Source organism: Gymnoscopelus braueri (assembly GCF_963280865.1).
Source record: "Gymnoscopelus braueri genome assembly, chromosome: 13".
Taxonomy (NCBI): Eukaryota; Metazoa; Chordata; class Actinopteri; order Myctophiformes; family Myctophidae; genus Gymnoscopelus; species Gymnoscopelus braueri.
The window spans coordinates 37,728,055-37,744,186 of NC_137615.1; the positions used below are offsets into that span (position 1 = coordinate 37,728,055).

The following is a 16,132-nucleotide window of genomic DNA, read 5'->3' on the forward strand; positions in this document are numbered from 1 at the left end:
TTTCACAAAGTTGAAGTTACTAGTCACTTATTGGGTGTCGTTCTGCCGATCTGTTCTTGGACCCATTGGGAGGCCTCAGTGGCGTGAATAAATAATTAAATAATTACCGTGGGTTTAGATCGGTAATCCACAATTGCAATGCATAATTCATGGAGTAAAACATACATTTCATGTTTACTAAAGGACATAAATAATACAAATAACAGTACAGTAACAATTTCTTTATTGTTGGTTTAAAAGGATAAGACATTTTATTGTGATTAAGATGGTTAATATTTTTGCTATTTCTTATGTTTGCACTCTAAACAAGGAGATTGTCATTTTGTGTCAAAACTATTTATGCTGAGGTTTTGCAACTCACAGGCTCTTTGTCAAATGTTGTTTCTGTATTATTTTGCATTTGTTACAGTATATTACAGCCATATTGTAATGTATGTTTTGTTTTCTGTTGTTTTCCCACCTATACAGTTCTTACGGTGTTTTGGAATAAACTTTCATTATCATCAGTTTGAGAATTCATCCTTGATCAGCCGGGGTTTGCTTACAAGGAGAGAGTGGGAGGAAACACCAGTCTGTTCTTAAAACTCCCAAGGGAACAAGAGACTACATCCCCTCGCAGATGGCCATCAGAGAGAAGGTGCTAAACACCATTATTGGCTGTTTCAAACGTCACGGTGCTGAGACCATTGACACACCTGTATTTGAACTAAAAGAGACATTGACAGGCAAGTATGGCGAGGACGCTAAGCTGATATACGACCTCAAGGACCAAGGTGGAGAGCTGTTGTCTCTCAGATATGACCTCACTGTGCCCTTTGCCCGCTACCTGGCCACACACAAAGTCACCAACATTAAGCGCTACCAAATAGGCAAGGTCTATCGCCGTGACAACCCAGGCCCGGGCCGCTACAGGGAATTCTACCAATGTGATTTTGACATTGCAGGAAAGTATGATAATATGATCCCTGATGCTGAATGCCTGAAGATCATCTACGAAATCCTCAGCGAGCTGGACCTGGGAGACTTCTGCATCAAGATCAATGACAGACGTATTCTGGAGGGAATGTTTGACATGTGCGGTGTTCCGAAAGACAAGTTTTGCACCATCTGTTCGTCAGTAGACAAAATGGACAAAATGTCTTGGCCAGACGTTAAAAATGAGATAATGGAGAAGGGCGTATCGGAGGAGGTGGCTGAGCAGATTGGTAAATATGTGCAAATGAAGAAGGGTGGTATCGACCTAGTAGAGCTCCTGCTTAAAGACACAAAGATGTGTGAGAACGACCAGATTTGTGCTGGCCTCACCGACATGAAGGAGCTCTTCAACTACCTGCAGATCTTCCAGGTCACAGACAAGGTGCTGTTTGATCTCAGCCTAGCCAGAGGTCTGGACTACTACACAGGTGTAATTTATGAGGCTGTGTTGATCCAGGCGGGTGCGGTGGCCCAAGAGATTACCGCGAGCATGGGCAGTGTGGCTGGAGGTGGACGGTATGACAACCTGGTGGACAGGATTTCCCCCAAGGATAGGAAGGTGCCGTGTGTCGGGGTCAGCATTGGCATGGAGAGGATCTTCTCTATCATTGAGGCCAAGGGTAACAACGTGCGTACCACAGAGGTGCAGGTCATGGTGGTCTCAGCACAGAAGAACTTACTAGAGGAGAGACTCCGACTGACGGCCGAGCTCTGGACTGCTGGCATCAAGGCAGAGACAGAGTACAAAAGGAACCCCAAATACCTGAACCAGGTGCAGTACTGTGTGCGCTCAGAAATCCCCCTGGTAGCCATCCTGGGAGAACAGGAACTGAAAGACGGAGTGGTCAAACTCTGCACTGTTGTCACCAAAAAGGAGGCAGAGGCTTGTGGATCAAAAGGTAATCTAATAAAAGAGGCTTATGTATCAAGAGGTGATTTAATAAAAGAGATCAGGAGAAGGACCTCAGAGGCCTGTTCATTCTGCTCTACCCAGCAAAAAAGCATACAAAATTAAATGACTAATGTAAGTAAGACCACACCGACTGATTAATCCATGATTCTGGGCATTATTTCTGTACTGTCCATCTCACATGAGGTGAGACAGTTGAGAATTCTCAGCCTCCTGGTCTAACTTCAAACTTGAAGTCCTTTAAGTAGAGGCTGTTTTCAAAGTTGTGTGATAGAAACGTAATATGTAATAACTACTGACTAAAGGTGATTTTTTTTGGGAGTGGTTCCCAGATATACAATATATATAATATGGCAATTTATTGCTAACAAGCACCGTGGAAGGCTTTTGGACCAGAAGATGGCAGACTTGCCAGAGGAGAGAGTGTTGCCTGATAAAGATCCTGATAAAGTTCATTTTTATAGATATGGAGTTGACTATTTTGGCCCCATTGAAGCTTAAAGTCATAAAAGAGATGGAGTGCTTTGTACCTGTCTGACCAGTCAGATGCACTTGGATGCGAAAAAAATAAAAAGGAAAACAGGAGGGCCCCATTTTCTTAACCACTTATACTTCTTTGTGTGACAAATAGAAAAAATATCAGATCTCATTGTGAACTTGTTATTTTTCAATACAAATTTGGGCCAAATAGGGATGTGGTAAATGTTTTAGTTAAATTGTATTACCAAACATAATGACATATCACACAGTCTGCATGCATTTCCCCAAAGGAAATGCATGTATTTAATTCAGTCTGACCAGAAGCAGGGATAAAACATCCCCACCGGTAATCAAAATGACAGCGGTCACTGTCAACATTTCACACTAAACATTAACTTGGTTCTGCATATAGTTGATAAGAACTACATTGAAATCAATTATCAGCATGTCAGTGATTTTGTAGTGTTATTACAACTGCCTCTTACCGCCTTTAACTCCCAGTGTACAACAGAGGGAGCCAGAGGTTCAGTGGTGCCAGATGTTCAGTGGTGCTGAATGTTGGAGACCTGGAGGACATTATTAAGGTAAGAGACTCCAGAGAATCAAGATCCTAAACATGTAAAAGGGGTTGGAGAAGATGGAAACAGAGGGGGAAAAGGACATGATGAAGAATAATGAGATTAAGATAGAGAACAAGGTCTTCCTGAAAATGGAAAAGGGATTGGAGGAAGTAGTGGAAGCAGGAGTGTAACTAACCATTTAAGCACTGCCTTGCATAAGAAATTGTTACCAGAATTAAGTATTACTTTCCATAAGAAAGGCCCACCAGTGTACCTCCTGGCCAGAAGACGGCGCTATTGTCTCCCTAAAACAACACAAGCCTTTGGACTTCAAAATACTTTGATGTGGACATTTGCCAAAGTTTAATATATGCACTTCATTTGGGTCCTTTAATTGTTTTTATTGGCCTTATAATGTCTTATTATTCTTGCCTCTACTGACACTTACTTTGGTTGCTTGAAAGAATTCTCTTTGAGTTCGTTTTTATTAATCTGTTTTTGTAAAGCTTTTATTGTGAAAACGCCCTAAACAGGAAGGAAGTAGGAACTGGAAGTTGTACTGTTTTGAGAGCGCGCGTCTTTGCAAAATGCACGTAAACGAATGAATGAAACAATAACAAAGAACTTCAGCGTTCTTACCGAAACGTTTATTTTGTTTAAGCACCTGGCTGAGGGCATAAGGTATGTTAGTTACATGCTGCTTTGTGTCGTTTGCATTTTATGTTATGTTGTATCTTTTGCATATTTTCACAAAGTTGAAGTTACTAGTCACTTATTGGGTGTCGTTCTGCCGATCTGTTCTTGGACCCATTGGGAGGCCTCAGTGGCGTGAATAAATAATTAAATAATTACCGTGGGTTTAGATCGGTAATCCACAATTGCAATGCATAATTCATGGAGTAAAACATACATTTCATGTTTACTAAAGGACATAAATAATACAAATAACAGTACAGTAACAATTTCTTTATTGTTGGTTTAAAAGGATAAGACATTTTATTGTGATTAAGATGGTTAATATTTTTGCTATTTCTTATGTTTGCACTCTAAACAAGGAGATTGTCATTTTGTGTCAAAACTATTTATGCTGAGGTTTTGCAACTCACAGGCTCTTTGTCAAATGTTGTTTCTGTATTATTTTGCATTTGTTACAGTATATTACAGCCATATTGTAATGTATGTTTTGTTTTCTGTTGTTTTCCCACCTATACAGTTCTTACGGTGTTTTGGAATAAACTTTCATTATCATCAGTTTGAGAATTCATCCTTGATCAGCCGGGGTTTGCTTACAAGGAGAGAGTGGGAGGAAACACCAGTCTGTTCTTAAAACTCCCAAGGGAACAAGAGACTACATCCCCTCGCAGATGGCCATCAGAGAGAAGGTGCTAAACACCATTATTGGCTGTTTCAAACGTCACGGTGCTGAGACCATTGACACACCTGTATTTGAACTAAAAGAGACATTGACAGGCAAGTATGGCGAGGACGCTAAGCTGATATACGACCTCAAGGACCAAGGTGGAGAGCTGTTGTCTCTCAGATATGACCTCACTGTGCCCTTTGCCCGCTACCTGGCCACACACAAAGTCACCAACATTAAGCGCTACCAAATAGGCAAGGTCTATCGCCGTGACAACCCAGGCCCGGGCCGCTACAGGGAATTCTACCAATGTGATTTTGACATTGCAGGAAAGTATGATAATATGATCCCTGATGCTGAATGCCTGAAGATCATCTACGAAATCCTCAGCGAGCTGGACCTGGGAGACTTCTGCATCAAGATCAATGACAGACGTATTCTGGAGGGAATGTTTGACATGTGCGGTGTTCCGAAAGACAAGTTTTGCACCATCTGTTCGTCAGTAGACAAAATGGACAAAATGTCTTGGCCAGACGTTAAAAATGAGATAATGGAGAAGGGCGTATCGGAGGAGGTGGCTGAGCAGATTGGTAAATATGTGCAAATGAAGAAGGGTGGTATCGACCTAGTAGAGCTCCTGCTTAAAGACACAAAGATGTGTGAGAACGACCAGATTTGTGCTGGCCTCACCGACATGAAGGAGCTCTTCAACTACCTGCAGATCTTCCAGGTCACAGACAAGGTGCTGTTTGATCTCAGCCTAGCCAGAGGTCTGGACTACTACACAGGTGTAATTTATGAGGCTGTGTTGATCCAGGCGGGTGCGGTGGCCCAAGAGATTACCGCGAGCATGGGCAGTGTGGCTGGAGGTGGACGGTATGACAACCTGGTGGACAGGATTTCCCCCAAGGATAGGAAGGTGCCGTGTGTCGGGGTCAGCATTGGCATGGAGAGGATCTTCTCTATCATTGAGGCCAAGGGTAACAACGTGCGTACCACAGAGGTGCAGGTCATGGTGGTCTCAGCACAGAAGAACTTACTAGAGGAGAGACTCCGACTGACGGCCGAGCTCTGGACTGCTGGCATCAAGGCAGAGACAGAGTACAAAAGGAACCCCAAATACCTGAACCAGGTGCAGTACTGTGTGCGCTCAGAAATCCCCCTGGTAGCCATCCTGGGAGAACAGGAACTGAAAGACGGAGTGGTCAAACTCTGCACTGTTGTCACCAAAGAGGAGGCAGAGGCTTGTGGATCAAAAGGTAATCTAATAAAAGAGGCTTATGTATCAAGAGGTGATTTAATAAAAGAGATCAGGAGAAGGACCTCAGAGGCCTGTTCATTCTGCTCTACCCAGCAAAAAAGCATACAAAATTAAATGACTAATGTAAGTAACAGGGTCCCCACGGTCATGAAATTCCTGGAAATATTTTTAAATTGAAAAAAAAATAATCCAGTACTGGAAAAGTTTGGGAATTGATCAAAGGTCCTGGAATTTATCAAGGGTCCTGGAAAAATATTTGGCTATGCATTGTTTTTGGCTATTGATTTTGTTAATACAAAACATTTTCATAAACATGTATAACATTACACGAAATATGTAACAAGTAGTTTTTCGCCGAACGGGCTGTGTGATGGCATATATTATTTAAATAAAATAAGTCATACGGATGCCATAATGAGTCTTCCAGTGAGCTATGCTATAAAAGCTATAAAAAACGTTGAGCTGGACTCTGCTTTTTCAGCGCTCCAATGAAACCTCAATCAATCATGTTTTGTTTCACCAATTTCACTCCCCTTCTCTCATCCCACAATTCCTGCTTTATTCCGTAAAGGAAAAAAATCGGGGCGACAGAAGTCTACAGTGATGTTTACATGCACATGTGTTTTATCTTCATATCATGGTCATCAGTATTATTATGTCATGTCTTTCCAGAAAGTCAGTGATTATTATTCTCACAAAAAAATAAAGACAAAACACTATTCATCAATATTATGTTTTTGATGTTTACATGTAGCCAGTTTTAAAACGGAATAGTTGAGATCTCCAATAATCATAGTTCATATATACTCTAGGTGTGTCAGTTAACGTTATACACTCAAAAACGACCTCAGCCTTTGTACATTACATCTATTTTATATTTTGCTGCCTTAGTGTGTAGTTGTATATCTGACACTTAGGATTTGTCTTAGCCTGTGTTTTAGTAATTCTTTTTTTTTTCTTAATTTTTCCCCCCGCTTAGTAATATACTTAAATTCATCGGATCGTCTCGTCTGATCTGAGGTCGTAAAGCAACAGGTTGCTGGTGTGGCTCCCGATGAAGGGAACCCCCCGTCCGCACGCTCCGCTGCGTGGGTCGGCCGGAGTCCGCCGGGCGCACGCACGCAGGCTGCTTAGAGACACGAGGTCCACAGGCAGCCCACACTTCAGGGGACAAAGGCCTCGGAAGGCCTGCAACGCCCCAGCCGCAGAGACCCGCGAGGGGCCTCCGATTGATTGTGGGGCGACCCTCAGACAGGCGTAGCCCCGGGATGGACCCGAGGCCGCAAGGTGCATTCGAAGTGTTGATGATCAATGTGTCCTGCAATTCACATTACTTCTCACAGCTCAAGTAATGTTGTACTTGAGAGAAGTAAAGAGACAGTAAAGATTTCTGTGTTGTGAATTGGTGCTTGCATTGGAGCTGACATTTGGATTAGAACCCCCATCTTCACTTTCCGCCAGGGCTGTCTATGTCCTCCAGTGGTCATTCTTGTGGGGCAGAGCACCTGTCCTTAAGTACTCCAGCCTAACTGATGTTGGAACTGGGGTTGCAATGAGGATACACTTAGAGAGACAATACTTACAAAACTGCAATAATAAGCATAAGACTTAGAATCCTGAGTTAAAACCACTTGTGTAATTGAGTTGATGTTCTTGATGGATTGATAATGTAGGAAATGATTCAATGCATTATGAAGTCAATCAATTTCACTAGGATTCAGTTTGATTAAATTATATGATCAATTTCAAAACAGACTTGCATAAATAAGAAAGAAAATCACAAATGTTATTGTGTAACTAGTTTACTCTGTATTAGTGTATTTTAGATTCCCACAAAACGTTAAACCAAGCTCTATATTTTCAGCACATTTATTTTCAGGAAATGCCATTCCATTAAATTATCACGTGACACCTTCGCTCGAGTCTGTGTTGGGGCGTTGATGGCACACTGGTTTAAGAGTCTCATTATTGCACTGTATGATTTCTATAGTCCTGGAAATGGGGTAAAATACTTTGGAAAAGTTATGGAAAAGTTTTGAAAAATCATTGTTAAAAATGTGTGGGAACCCTGAAGTAAGACCACACCGACTGATTAATCCATGATTCTGGGCATTATTTCTGTACTGTCCATCTCACATGAGGTGAGACAGTTGAGAATTCTCAGCCTCCTGGTCTAACTTCAAACTTGAAGTCCTTTAAGTAGAGGCTGTTTTCAAAGTTGTGTGATAGAAACGTAATATGTAATAACTACTGACTAAAGGTGATTTTTTTTGGGAGTGGTTCCCAGATATACAATATATATAATATGGCAATTTATTGCTAACAAGCACCGTGGAAGGCTTTTGGACCAGAAGATGGCAGACTTGCCAGAGGAGAGAGTGTTGCCTGATAAAGATCCTGATAAAGTTCATTTTTATAGATATGGAGTTGACTATTTTGGCCCCATTGAAGCTTAAAGTCATAAAAGAGATGGAGTGCTTTGTACCTGTCTGACCAGTCAGATGCACTTGGATGCGAAAAAAATAAAAAGGAAAACAGGAGGGCCCCATTTTCTTAACCACTTATACTTCTTTGTGTGACAAATAGAAAAAATATCAGATCTCATTGTGAACTTGTTATTTTTCAATACAAATTTGGGCCAAATAGGGATGTGGTAAATGTTTTAGTTAAATTGTATTACCAAACATAATGACATATCACACAGTCTGCATGCATTTCCCCAAAGGAAATGCATGTATTTAATTCAGTCTGACCAGAAGCAGGGATAAAACATCCCCACCGGTAATCAAAATGACAGCGGTCACTGTCAACATTTCACACTAAACATTAACTTGGTTCTGCATATAGTTGATAAGAACTACATTGAAATCAATTATCAGCATGTCAGTGATTTTGTAGTGTTATTACAACTGCCTCTTACCGCCTTTAACTCCCAGTGTACAACAGAGGGAGCCAGAGGTTCAGTGGTGCCAGATGTTCAGTGGTGCTGAATGTTGGAGACCTGGAGGACATTATTAAGGTAAGAGACTCCAGAGAATCAAGATCCTAAACATGTAAAAGGGGTTGGAGAAGATGGAAACAGAGGGGGAAAAGGACATGATGAAGAATAATGAGATTAAGATAGAGAACAAGGTCTTCCTGAAAATGGAAAAGGGATTGGAGGAAGTAGTGGAAGCAGGAGTGTAACTAACCATTTAAGCACTGCCTTGCATAAGAAATTGTTACCAGAATTAAGTATTACTTTCCATAAGAAAGGCCCACCAGTGTACCTCCTGGCCAGAAGACGGCGCTATTGTCTCCCTAAAACAACACAAGCCTTTGGACTTCAAAATACTTTGATGTGGACATTTGCCAAAGTTTAATATATGCACTTCATTTGGGTCCTTTAATTGTTTTTATTGGCCTTATAATGTCTTATTATTCTTGCCTCTACTGACACTTACTTTGGTTGCTTGAAAGAATTCTCTTTGAGTTCGTTTTTATTAATCTGTTTTTGTAAAGCTTTTATTGTGAAAACGCCCTAAACAGGAAGGAAGTAGGAACTGGAAGTTGTACTGTTTTGAGAGCGCGCGTCTTTGCAAAATGCACGTAAACGAATGAATGAAACAATAACAAAGAACTTCAGCGTTCTTACCGAAACGTTTATTTTGTTTAAGCACCTGGCTGAGGGCATAAGGTATGTTAGTTACATGCTGCTTTGTGTCGTTTGCATTTTATGTTATGTTGTATCTTTTGCATATTTTCACAAAGTTGAAGTTACTAGTCACTTATTGGGTGTCGTTCTGCCGATCTGTTCTTGGACCCATTGGGAGGCCTCAGTGGCGTGAATAAATAATTAAATAATTACCGTGGGTTTAGATCGGTAATCCACAATTGCAATGCATAATTCATGGAGTAAAACATACATTTCATGTTTACTAAAGGACATAAATAATACAAATAACAGTACAGTAACAATTTCTTTATTGTTGGTTTAAAAGGATAAGACATTTTATTGTGATTAAGATGGTTAATATTTTTGCTATTTCTTATGTTTGCACTCTAAACAAGGAGATTGTCATTTTGTGTCAAAACTATTTATGCTGAGGTTTTGCAACTCACAGGCTCTTTGTCAAATGTTGTTTCTGTATTATTTTGCATTTGTTACAGTATATTACAGCCATATTGTAATGTATGTTTTGTTTTCTGTTGTTTTCCCACCTATACAGTTCTTACGGTGTTTTGGAATAAACTTTCATTATCATCAGTTTGAGAATTCATCCTTGATCAGCCGGGGTTTGCTTACAAGGAGAGAGTGGGAGGAAACACCAGTCTGTTCTTAAAACTCCCAAGGGAACAAGAGACTACATCCCCTCGCAGATGGCCATCAGAGAGAAGGTGCTAAACACCATTATTGGCTGTTTCAAACGTCACGGTGCTGAGACCATTGACACACCTGTATTTGAACTAAAAGAGACATTGACAGGCAAGTATGGCGAGGACGCTAAGCTGATATACGACCTCAAGGACCAAGGTGGAGAGCTGTTGTCTCTCAGATATGACCTCACTGTGCCCTTTGCCCGCTACCTGGCCACACACAAAGTCACCAACATTAAGCGCTACCAAATAGGCAAGGTCTATCGCCGTGACAACCCAGGCCCGGGCCGCTACAGGGAATTCTACCAATGTGATTTTGACATTGCAGGAAAGTATGATAATATGATCCCTGATGCTGAATGCCTGAAGATCATCTACGAAATCCTCAGCGAGCTGGACCTGGGAGACTTCTGCATCAAGATCAATGACAGACGTATTCTGGAGGGAATGTTTGACATGTGCGGTGTTCCGAAAGACAAGTTTTGCACCATCTGTTCGTCAGTAGACAAAATGGACAAAATGTCTTGGCCAGACGTTAAAAATGAGATAATGGAGAAGGGCGTATCGGAGGAGGTGGCTGAGCAGATTGGTAAATATGTGCAAATGAAGAAGGGTGGTATCGACCTAGTAGAGCTCCTGCTTAAAGACACAAAGATGTGTGAGAACGACCAGATTTGTGCTGGCCTCACCGACATGAAGGAGCTCTTCAACTACCTGCAGATCTTCCAGGTCACAGACAAGGTGCTGTTTGATCTCAGCCTAGCCAGAGGTCTGGACTACTACACAGGTGTAATTTATGAGGCTGTGTTGATCCAGGCGGGTGCGGTGGCCCAAGAGATTACCGCGAGCATGGGCAGTGTGGCTGGAGGTGGACGGTATGACAACCTGGTGGACAGGATTTCCCCCAAGGATAGGAAGGTGCCGTGTGTCGGGGTCAGCATTGGCATGGAGAGGATCTTCTCTATCATTGAGGCCAAGGGTAACAACGTGCGTACCACAGAGGTGCAGGTCATGGTGGTCTCAGCACAGAAGAACTTACTAGAGGAGAGACTCCGACTGACGGCCGAGCTCTGGACTGCTGGCATCAAGGCAGAGACAGAGTACAAAAGGAACCCCAAATACCTGAACCAGGTGCAGTACTGTGTGCGCTCAGAAATCCCCCTGGTAGCCATCCTGGGAGAACAGGAACTGAAAGACGGAGTGGTCAAACTCTGCACTGTTGTCACCAAAGAGGAGGCAGAGGCTTGTGGATCAAAAGGTAATCTAATAAAAGAGGCTTATGTATCAAGAGGTGATTTAATAAAAGAGATCAGGAGAAGGACCTCAGAGGCCTGTTCATTCTGCTCTACCCAGCAAAAAAGCATACAAAATTAAATGACTAATGTAAGTAAGACCACACCGACTGATTAATCCATGATTCTGGGCATTATTTCTGTACTGTCCATCTCACATGAGGTGAGACAGTTGAGAATTCTCAGCCTCCTGGTCTAACTTCAAACTTGAAGTCCTTTAAGTAGAGGCTGTTTTCAAAGTTGTGTGATAGAAACGTAATATGTAATAACTACTGACTAAAGGTGATTTTTTTTTGGGAGTGGTTCCCAGATATACAATATATATAATATGGCAATTTATTGCTAACAAGCACCGTGGAAGGCTTTTGGACCAGAAGATGGCAGACTTGCCAGAGGAGAGAGTGTTGCCTGATAAAGATCCTGATAAAGTTCATTTTTATAGATATGGAGTTGACTATTTTGGCCCCATTGAAGCTTAAAGTCATAAAAGAGATGGAGTGCTTTGTACCTGTCTGACCAGTCAGATGCACTTGGATGCGAAAAAAATAAAAAGGAAAACAGGAGGGCCCCATTTTCTTAACCACTTATACTTCTTTGTGTGACAAATAGAAAAAATATCAGATCTCATTGTGAACTTGTTATTTTTCAATACAAATTTAGGCCAAATAGGGATGTGGTAAATGTTTTAGTTAAATTGTATTACCAAACATAATGACATATCACACAGTCTGCATGCATTTCCCCAAAGGAAATGCATGTATTTAATTCAGTCTGACCAGAAGCAGGGATAAAACATCCCCACCGGTAATCAAAATGACAGCGGTCACTGTCAACATTTCACACTAAACATTAACTTGGTTCTGCATATAGTTGATAAGAACTACATTGAAATCAATTATCAGCATGTCAGTGATTTTGTAGTGTTATTACAACTGCCTCTTACCGCCTTTAACTCCCAGTGTACAACAGAGGGAGCCAGAGGTAGTTAGCCAAAAAGTGATGCTATAATCTACGTACCAAGGTCCAAGTATGTCAAGAAACAACACGAGGAACGCAAAAAGACTTGCATGCTGTCCCAAGGCATTGCGAGGCAGTTGCAGAAGGACAAACTTCTTGGTAAGTCCAAATCTGTTTCAGCATGTGCACTTTCCAAATTGTTTTGGTCAAACACTGGCCAAAATAATCCAGATTATATGGTACTTGATATTGTGATGTAATGACAATTTGTATTGTCATTGGCTCCTAAAGCCAACATCTTAATGTCACTTTAAAGATGGAGTGCCATGATATTTTTCAACCCTAAAACCTGATCATAAGGTATTATTATTATGTAAGGATTTTTTTCAACAAAAAAAAAGTGTACAGTAAGTGTTAAAATGTTGTTTTTATGTAGACACGCCAGTGCATTAAGTATACCTGGTTCTCACCTTAGCACCTCCTCCACCACCTTAGCACCACCCACCTGTCCTAGTCCCTCCTCCTCCTCATGCCCACACCTGTTGTGTTATGATAATGAGGGGGAGGGTGTGGGCTTTGTGATGTCACTAAAGCGCTGTTTCTCTATTGGCACATTTGACCCTCAAGGTTTCAGCCTCCAGGAAAAAACTCCAAATAGTCAGAGAAGACATAAAACACCATAAAAACACCACCGGGGGGCTTAATGAAGTTCTATCAACCTCATAGACACATGAAAAACAGAAAAAGTGCAAAAACATGGCACCACCTCTTTAAGTTATGTGCTGTGATTTCAGGTTTTCATTCAAACCCATAAAGTATTTTTTTCTTTTATTTGTTTTTTTTATGACCTAGTGATGTAGACACCCATGATTTTATAGATGGGGTGTTTTTTCTGTGTGTTGGTATAGTTAATTGTGGATGAAATCAAGTTCTGCTGTTAAATCCTGTAATTTTCCTCTCCCCTCTGCAGTGCAGCCTGCATCAGCTCCAGACCTGCAGTGTGGCATGGCCAATGGCTACATCCTGGAAGGCGAGGAGCTGGAGTTCTACCAGCTAAAAATTTGCAAAACTGGCAAATAAACATTGGATGGGCCTTTATATAAAATTGATTTCACACTGGGGCTAGACTCTTTATGATTCAGTGGGGCTAGACTCTTTATGATTCAGTGCCTCCGACTGCTCAGCTCTGCCCACATGCAAAAATAAGTTTCTTTTTCATTTATTTTATTTAATTTCTTAATTGTATTAATCGTTGATATACGACCTCAAGGACCAAGGTGGAGAGCTGTTGTCTCTCAGATATGACCTCACTGTGCCCTTTGCCCGCTACCTGGCCATGTACAAAGTCACCAACATTAAGCGCTACCAAATAGGCAAGGTCTATCGCCGTGACAACCCAGGCCCGGGCCGCTACAGGGAATTCTACCAATGTGCATCGTCCTCATTGATGCCGCACCATTCAAGAAGTGGTTCGAGTCTTACTACAGAATGTCCATACCCCTCAGTTTTCGGGAAGATTTCAATAAGGTATGTGTCTATTAGCACTGTGGTGAAATGAGGATTGATTTTACAAGAAAAAAAAACTAGATTTGAAAACCTAATGTACCAGTGAGATAAATAGATTTGAAAACCTAATGTACCAGTGAGATAAAAAGAAAACATTGTCGATGTGAAGGAAACTGGTGTATTGGTAGTGTACCTGTATTCTATTGTGGCTTTTTATGATAATGAAAGCTGTATTTTCATTACCAGGGTCCCCACGGTCATGAAATTCCTGGAAATATTTTTAAATTGAAAAAAAAATAATCCAGTACTGGAAAAGTTTGGGAATTGATCAAAGGTCCTGGAATTTATCAAGGGTCCTGGAAAAATATTTGGCTATGCATTGTTTTTGGCTATTGATTTTGTTAATACAAAACATTTTCATAAACATGTATAACATTACACGAAATATGTAACAAGTAGTTTTTCGCCGAACGGGCTGTGTGATGGCATATATTATTTAAATAAAATAAGTCATACGGATGCCATAATGAGTCTTCCAGTGAGCTATGCTATAAAAGCTATAAAAAACGTTGAGCTGGACTCTGCTTTTTCAGCGCTCCAATGAAACCTCAATCAATCATGTTTTGTTTCACCAATTTCACTCCCCTTCTCTCATCCCACAATTCCTGCTTTATTCCGTAAAGGAAAAAAATCGGGGCGACAGAAGTCTACAGTGATGTTTACATGCACATGTGTTTTATCTTCATATCATGGTCATCAGTATTATTATGTCATGTCTTTCCAGAAAGTCAGTGATTATTATTCTCACAAAAAAATAAAGACAAAACACTATTCATCAATATTATGTTTTTGATGTTTACATGTAGCCAGTTTTAAAACGGAATAGTTGAGATCTCCAATAATCATAGTTCATATATACTCTAGGTGTGTCAGTTAACGTTATACACTCAAAAACGACCTCAGCCTTTGTACATTACATCTATTTTATATTTTGCTGCCTTAGTGTGTAGTTGTATATCTGACACTTAGGATTTGTCTTAGCCTGTGTTTTAGTAATTCTTTTTTTTTTCTTAATTTTTCCCCCCGCTTAGTAATATACTTAAATTCATCGGATCGTCTCGTCTGATCTGAGGTCGTAAAGCAACAGGTTGCTGGTGTGGCTCCCGATGAAGGGAACCCCCCGTCCGCACGCTCCGCTGCGTGGGTCGGCCGGAGTCCGCCGGGCGCACGCACGCAGGCTGCTTAGAGACACGAGGTCCACAGGCAGCCCACACTTCAGGGGACAAAGGCCTCGGAAGGCCTGCAACGCCCCAGCCGCAGAGACCCGCGAGGGGCCTCCGATTGATTGTGGGGCGACCCTCAGACAGGCGTAGCCCCGGGATGGACCCGAGGCCGCAAGGTGCATTCGAAGTGTTGATGATCAATGTGTCCTGCAATTCACATTACTTCTCACAGCTCAAGTAATGTTGTACTTGAGAGAAGTAAAGAGACAGTAAAGATTTCTGTGTTGTGAATTGGTGCTTGCATTGGAGCTGACATTTGGATTAGAACCCCCATCTTCACTTTCCGCCAGGGCTGTCTATGTCCTCCAGTGGTCATTCTTGTGGGGCAGAGCACCTGTCCTTAAGTACTCCAGCCTAACTGATGTTGGAACTGGGGTTGCAATGAGGATACACTTAGAGAGACAATACTTACAAAACTGCAATAATAAGCATAAGACTTAGAATCCTGAGTTAAAACCACTTGTGTAATTGAGTTGATGTTCTTGATGGATTGATAATGTAGGAAATGATTCAATGCATTATGAAGTCAATCAATTTCACTAGGATTCAGTTTGATTAAATTATATGATCAATTTCAAAACAGACTTGCATAAATAAGAAAGAAAATCACAAATGTTATTGTGTAACTAGTTTACTCTGTATTAGTGTATTTTAGATTCCCACAAAACGTTAAACCAAGCTCTATATTTTCAGCACATTTATTTTCAGGAAATGCCATTCCATTAAATTATCACGTGACACCTTCGCTCGAGTCTGTGTTGGGGCGTTGATGGCACACTGGTTTAAGAGTCTCATTATTGCACTGTATGATTTCTATAGTCCTGGAAATGGGGTAAAATACTTTGGAAAAGTTATGGAAAAGTTTTGAAAAATCATTGTTAAAAATGTGTGGGAACCCTGGATTACATGTTTAGCCAAACTCTTGAAAAATGTATGGACATTTCGATCAAAAAGGTCTATACCAGTGGCGAAGCGTACCAGAATGAACTGGACCTTCTCAGGGACGCAGAGCACCGCGCGCGCGGGATTTTTTTGCGGTTCTGGGCGGGTTAAAGCCCTTTTTTTTCCGGTTCTGGGCGGGTTTATAGCCCTTTTATTCGGTTAATTTGGATCAGAAAAATGTCTCTCTTTTGGGCGGGTTATAGCCCTTTTATTTCGTGTTTTTCTTACTTTTATTCGGTTAATTCGGATC

At 41.2% G+C, this 16,132-nt stretch overlaps 3 protein-coding genes across 5 annotated transcripts; all 3 read left to right on the forward strand.

Annotated features, from left to right (window-relative positions):
* Window positions 1–551: 551 nt before the first annotated feature.
* Window positions 552–3,116, forward strand: LOC308099553 (histidine--tRNA ligase, cytoplasmic-like; the record flags this gene model as incomplete). Its single annotated transcript, XM_080448291.1, has 3 exons — window positions 552–1,874; window positions 2,867–2,949; window positions 2,991–3,116. The coding sequence occupies exons 1-3, from the start codon at window positions 620–622 to the stop codon at window positions 3,114–3,116; spliced, it is 1,464 nt and encodes a 487-aa protein (XP_080304417.1). The 5' UTR covers window positions 552–619.
* Window positions 3,117–3,206: 90 nt separating this feature from the next.
* LOC308099554 (histidine--tRNA ligase, cytoplasmic-like) lies at window positions 3,207–8,732 on the forward strand (the record flags this gene model as incomplete). Its single annotated transcript, XM_080448292.1, has 4 exons — window positions 3,207–3,606; window positions 4,139–5,544; window positions 8,483–8,565; window positions 8,607–8,732. The coding sequence occupies exons 2-4, from the start codon at window positions 4,290–4,292 to the stop codon at window positions 8,730–8,732; spliced, it is 1,464 nt and encodes a 487-aa protein (XP_080304418.1). The 5' UTR covers window positions 3,207–3,606; window positions 4,139–4,289.
* Window positions 8,500–12,292, forward strand: LOC308099013 (histidine--tRNA ligase, cytoplasmic-like). 3 transcript variants are annotated; one of them, XM_080447520.1, is made up of 3 exons: window positions 8,500–8,565; window positions 9,755–11,160; window positions 12,154–12,292. In XM_080447520.1, exons 2-3 carry the CDS (start codon window positions 9,906–9,908, stop codon window positions 12,177–12,179), a joined length of 1,281 nt encoding a protein of 426 aa, XP_080303646.1. In that variant the 5' UTR covers window positions 8,500–8,565; window positions 9,755–9,905; the 3' UTR covers window positions 12,180–12,292. The 3 variants fall into 3 exon arrangements, with proteins under 3 accessions (XP_080303646.1, XP_080303647.1, XP_080303645.1); XM_080447521.1 differs by lacking the exon at window positions 8,500–8,565 and adding an exon at window positions 8,823–9,222; XM_080447519.1 differs by lacking the exon at window positions 8,500–8,565 and having other exon boundaries at window positions 8,823–11,160.
* The last annotated feature ends 3,840 nt before the right edge of the window (window positions 12,293–16,132 follow it).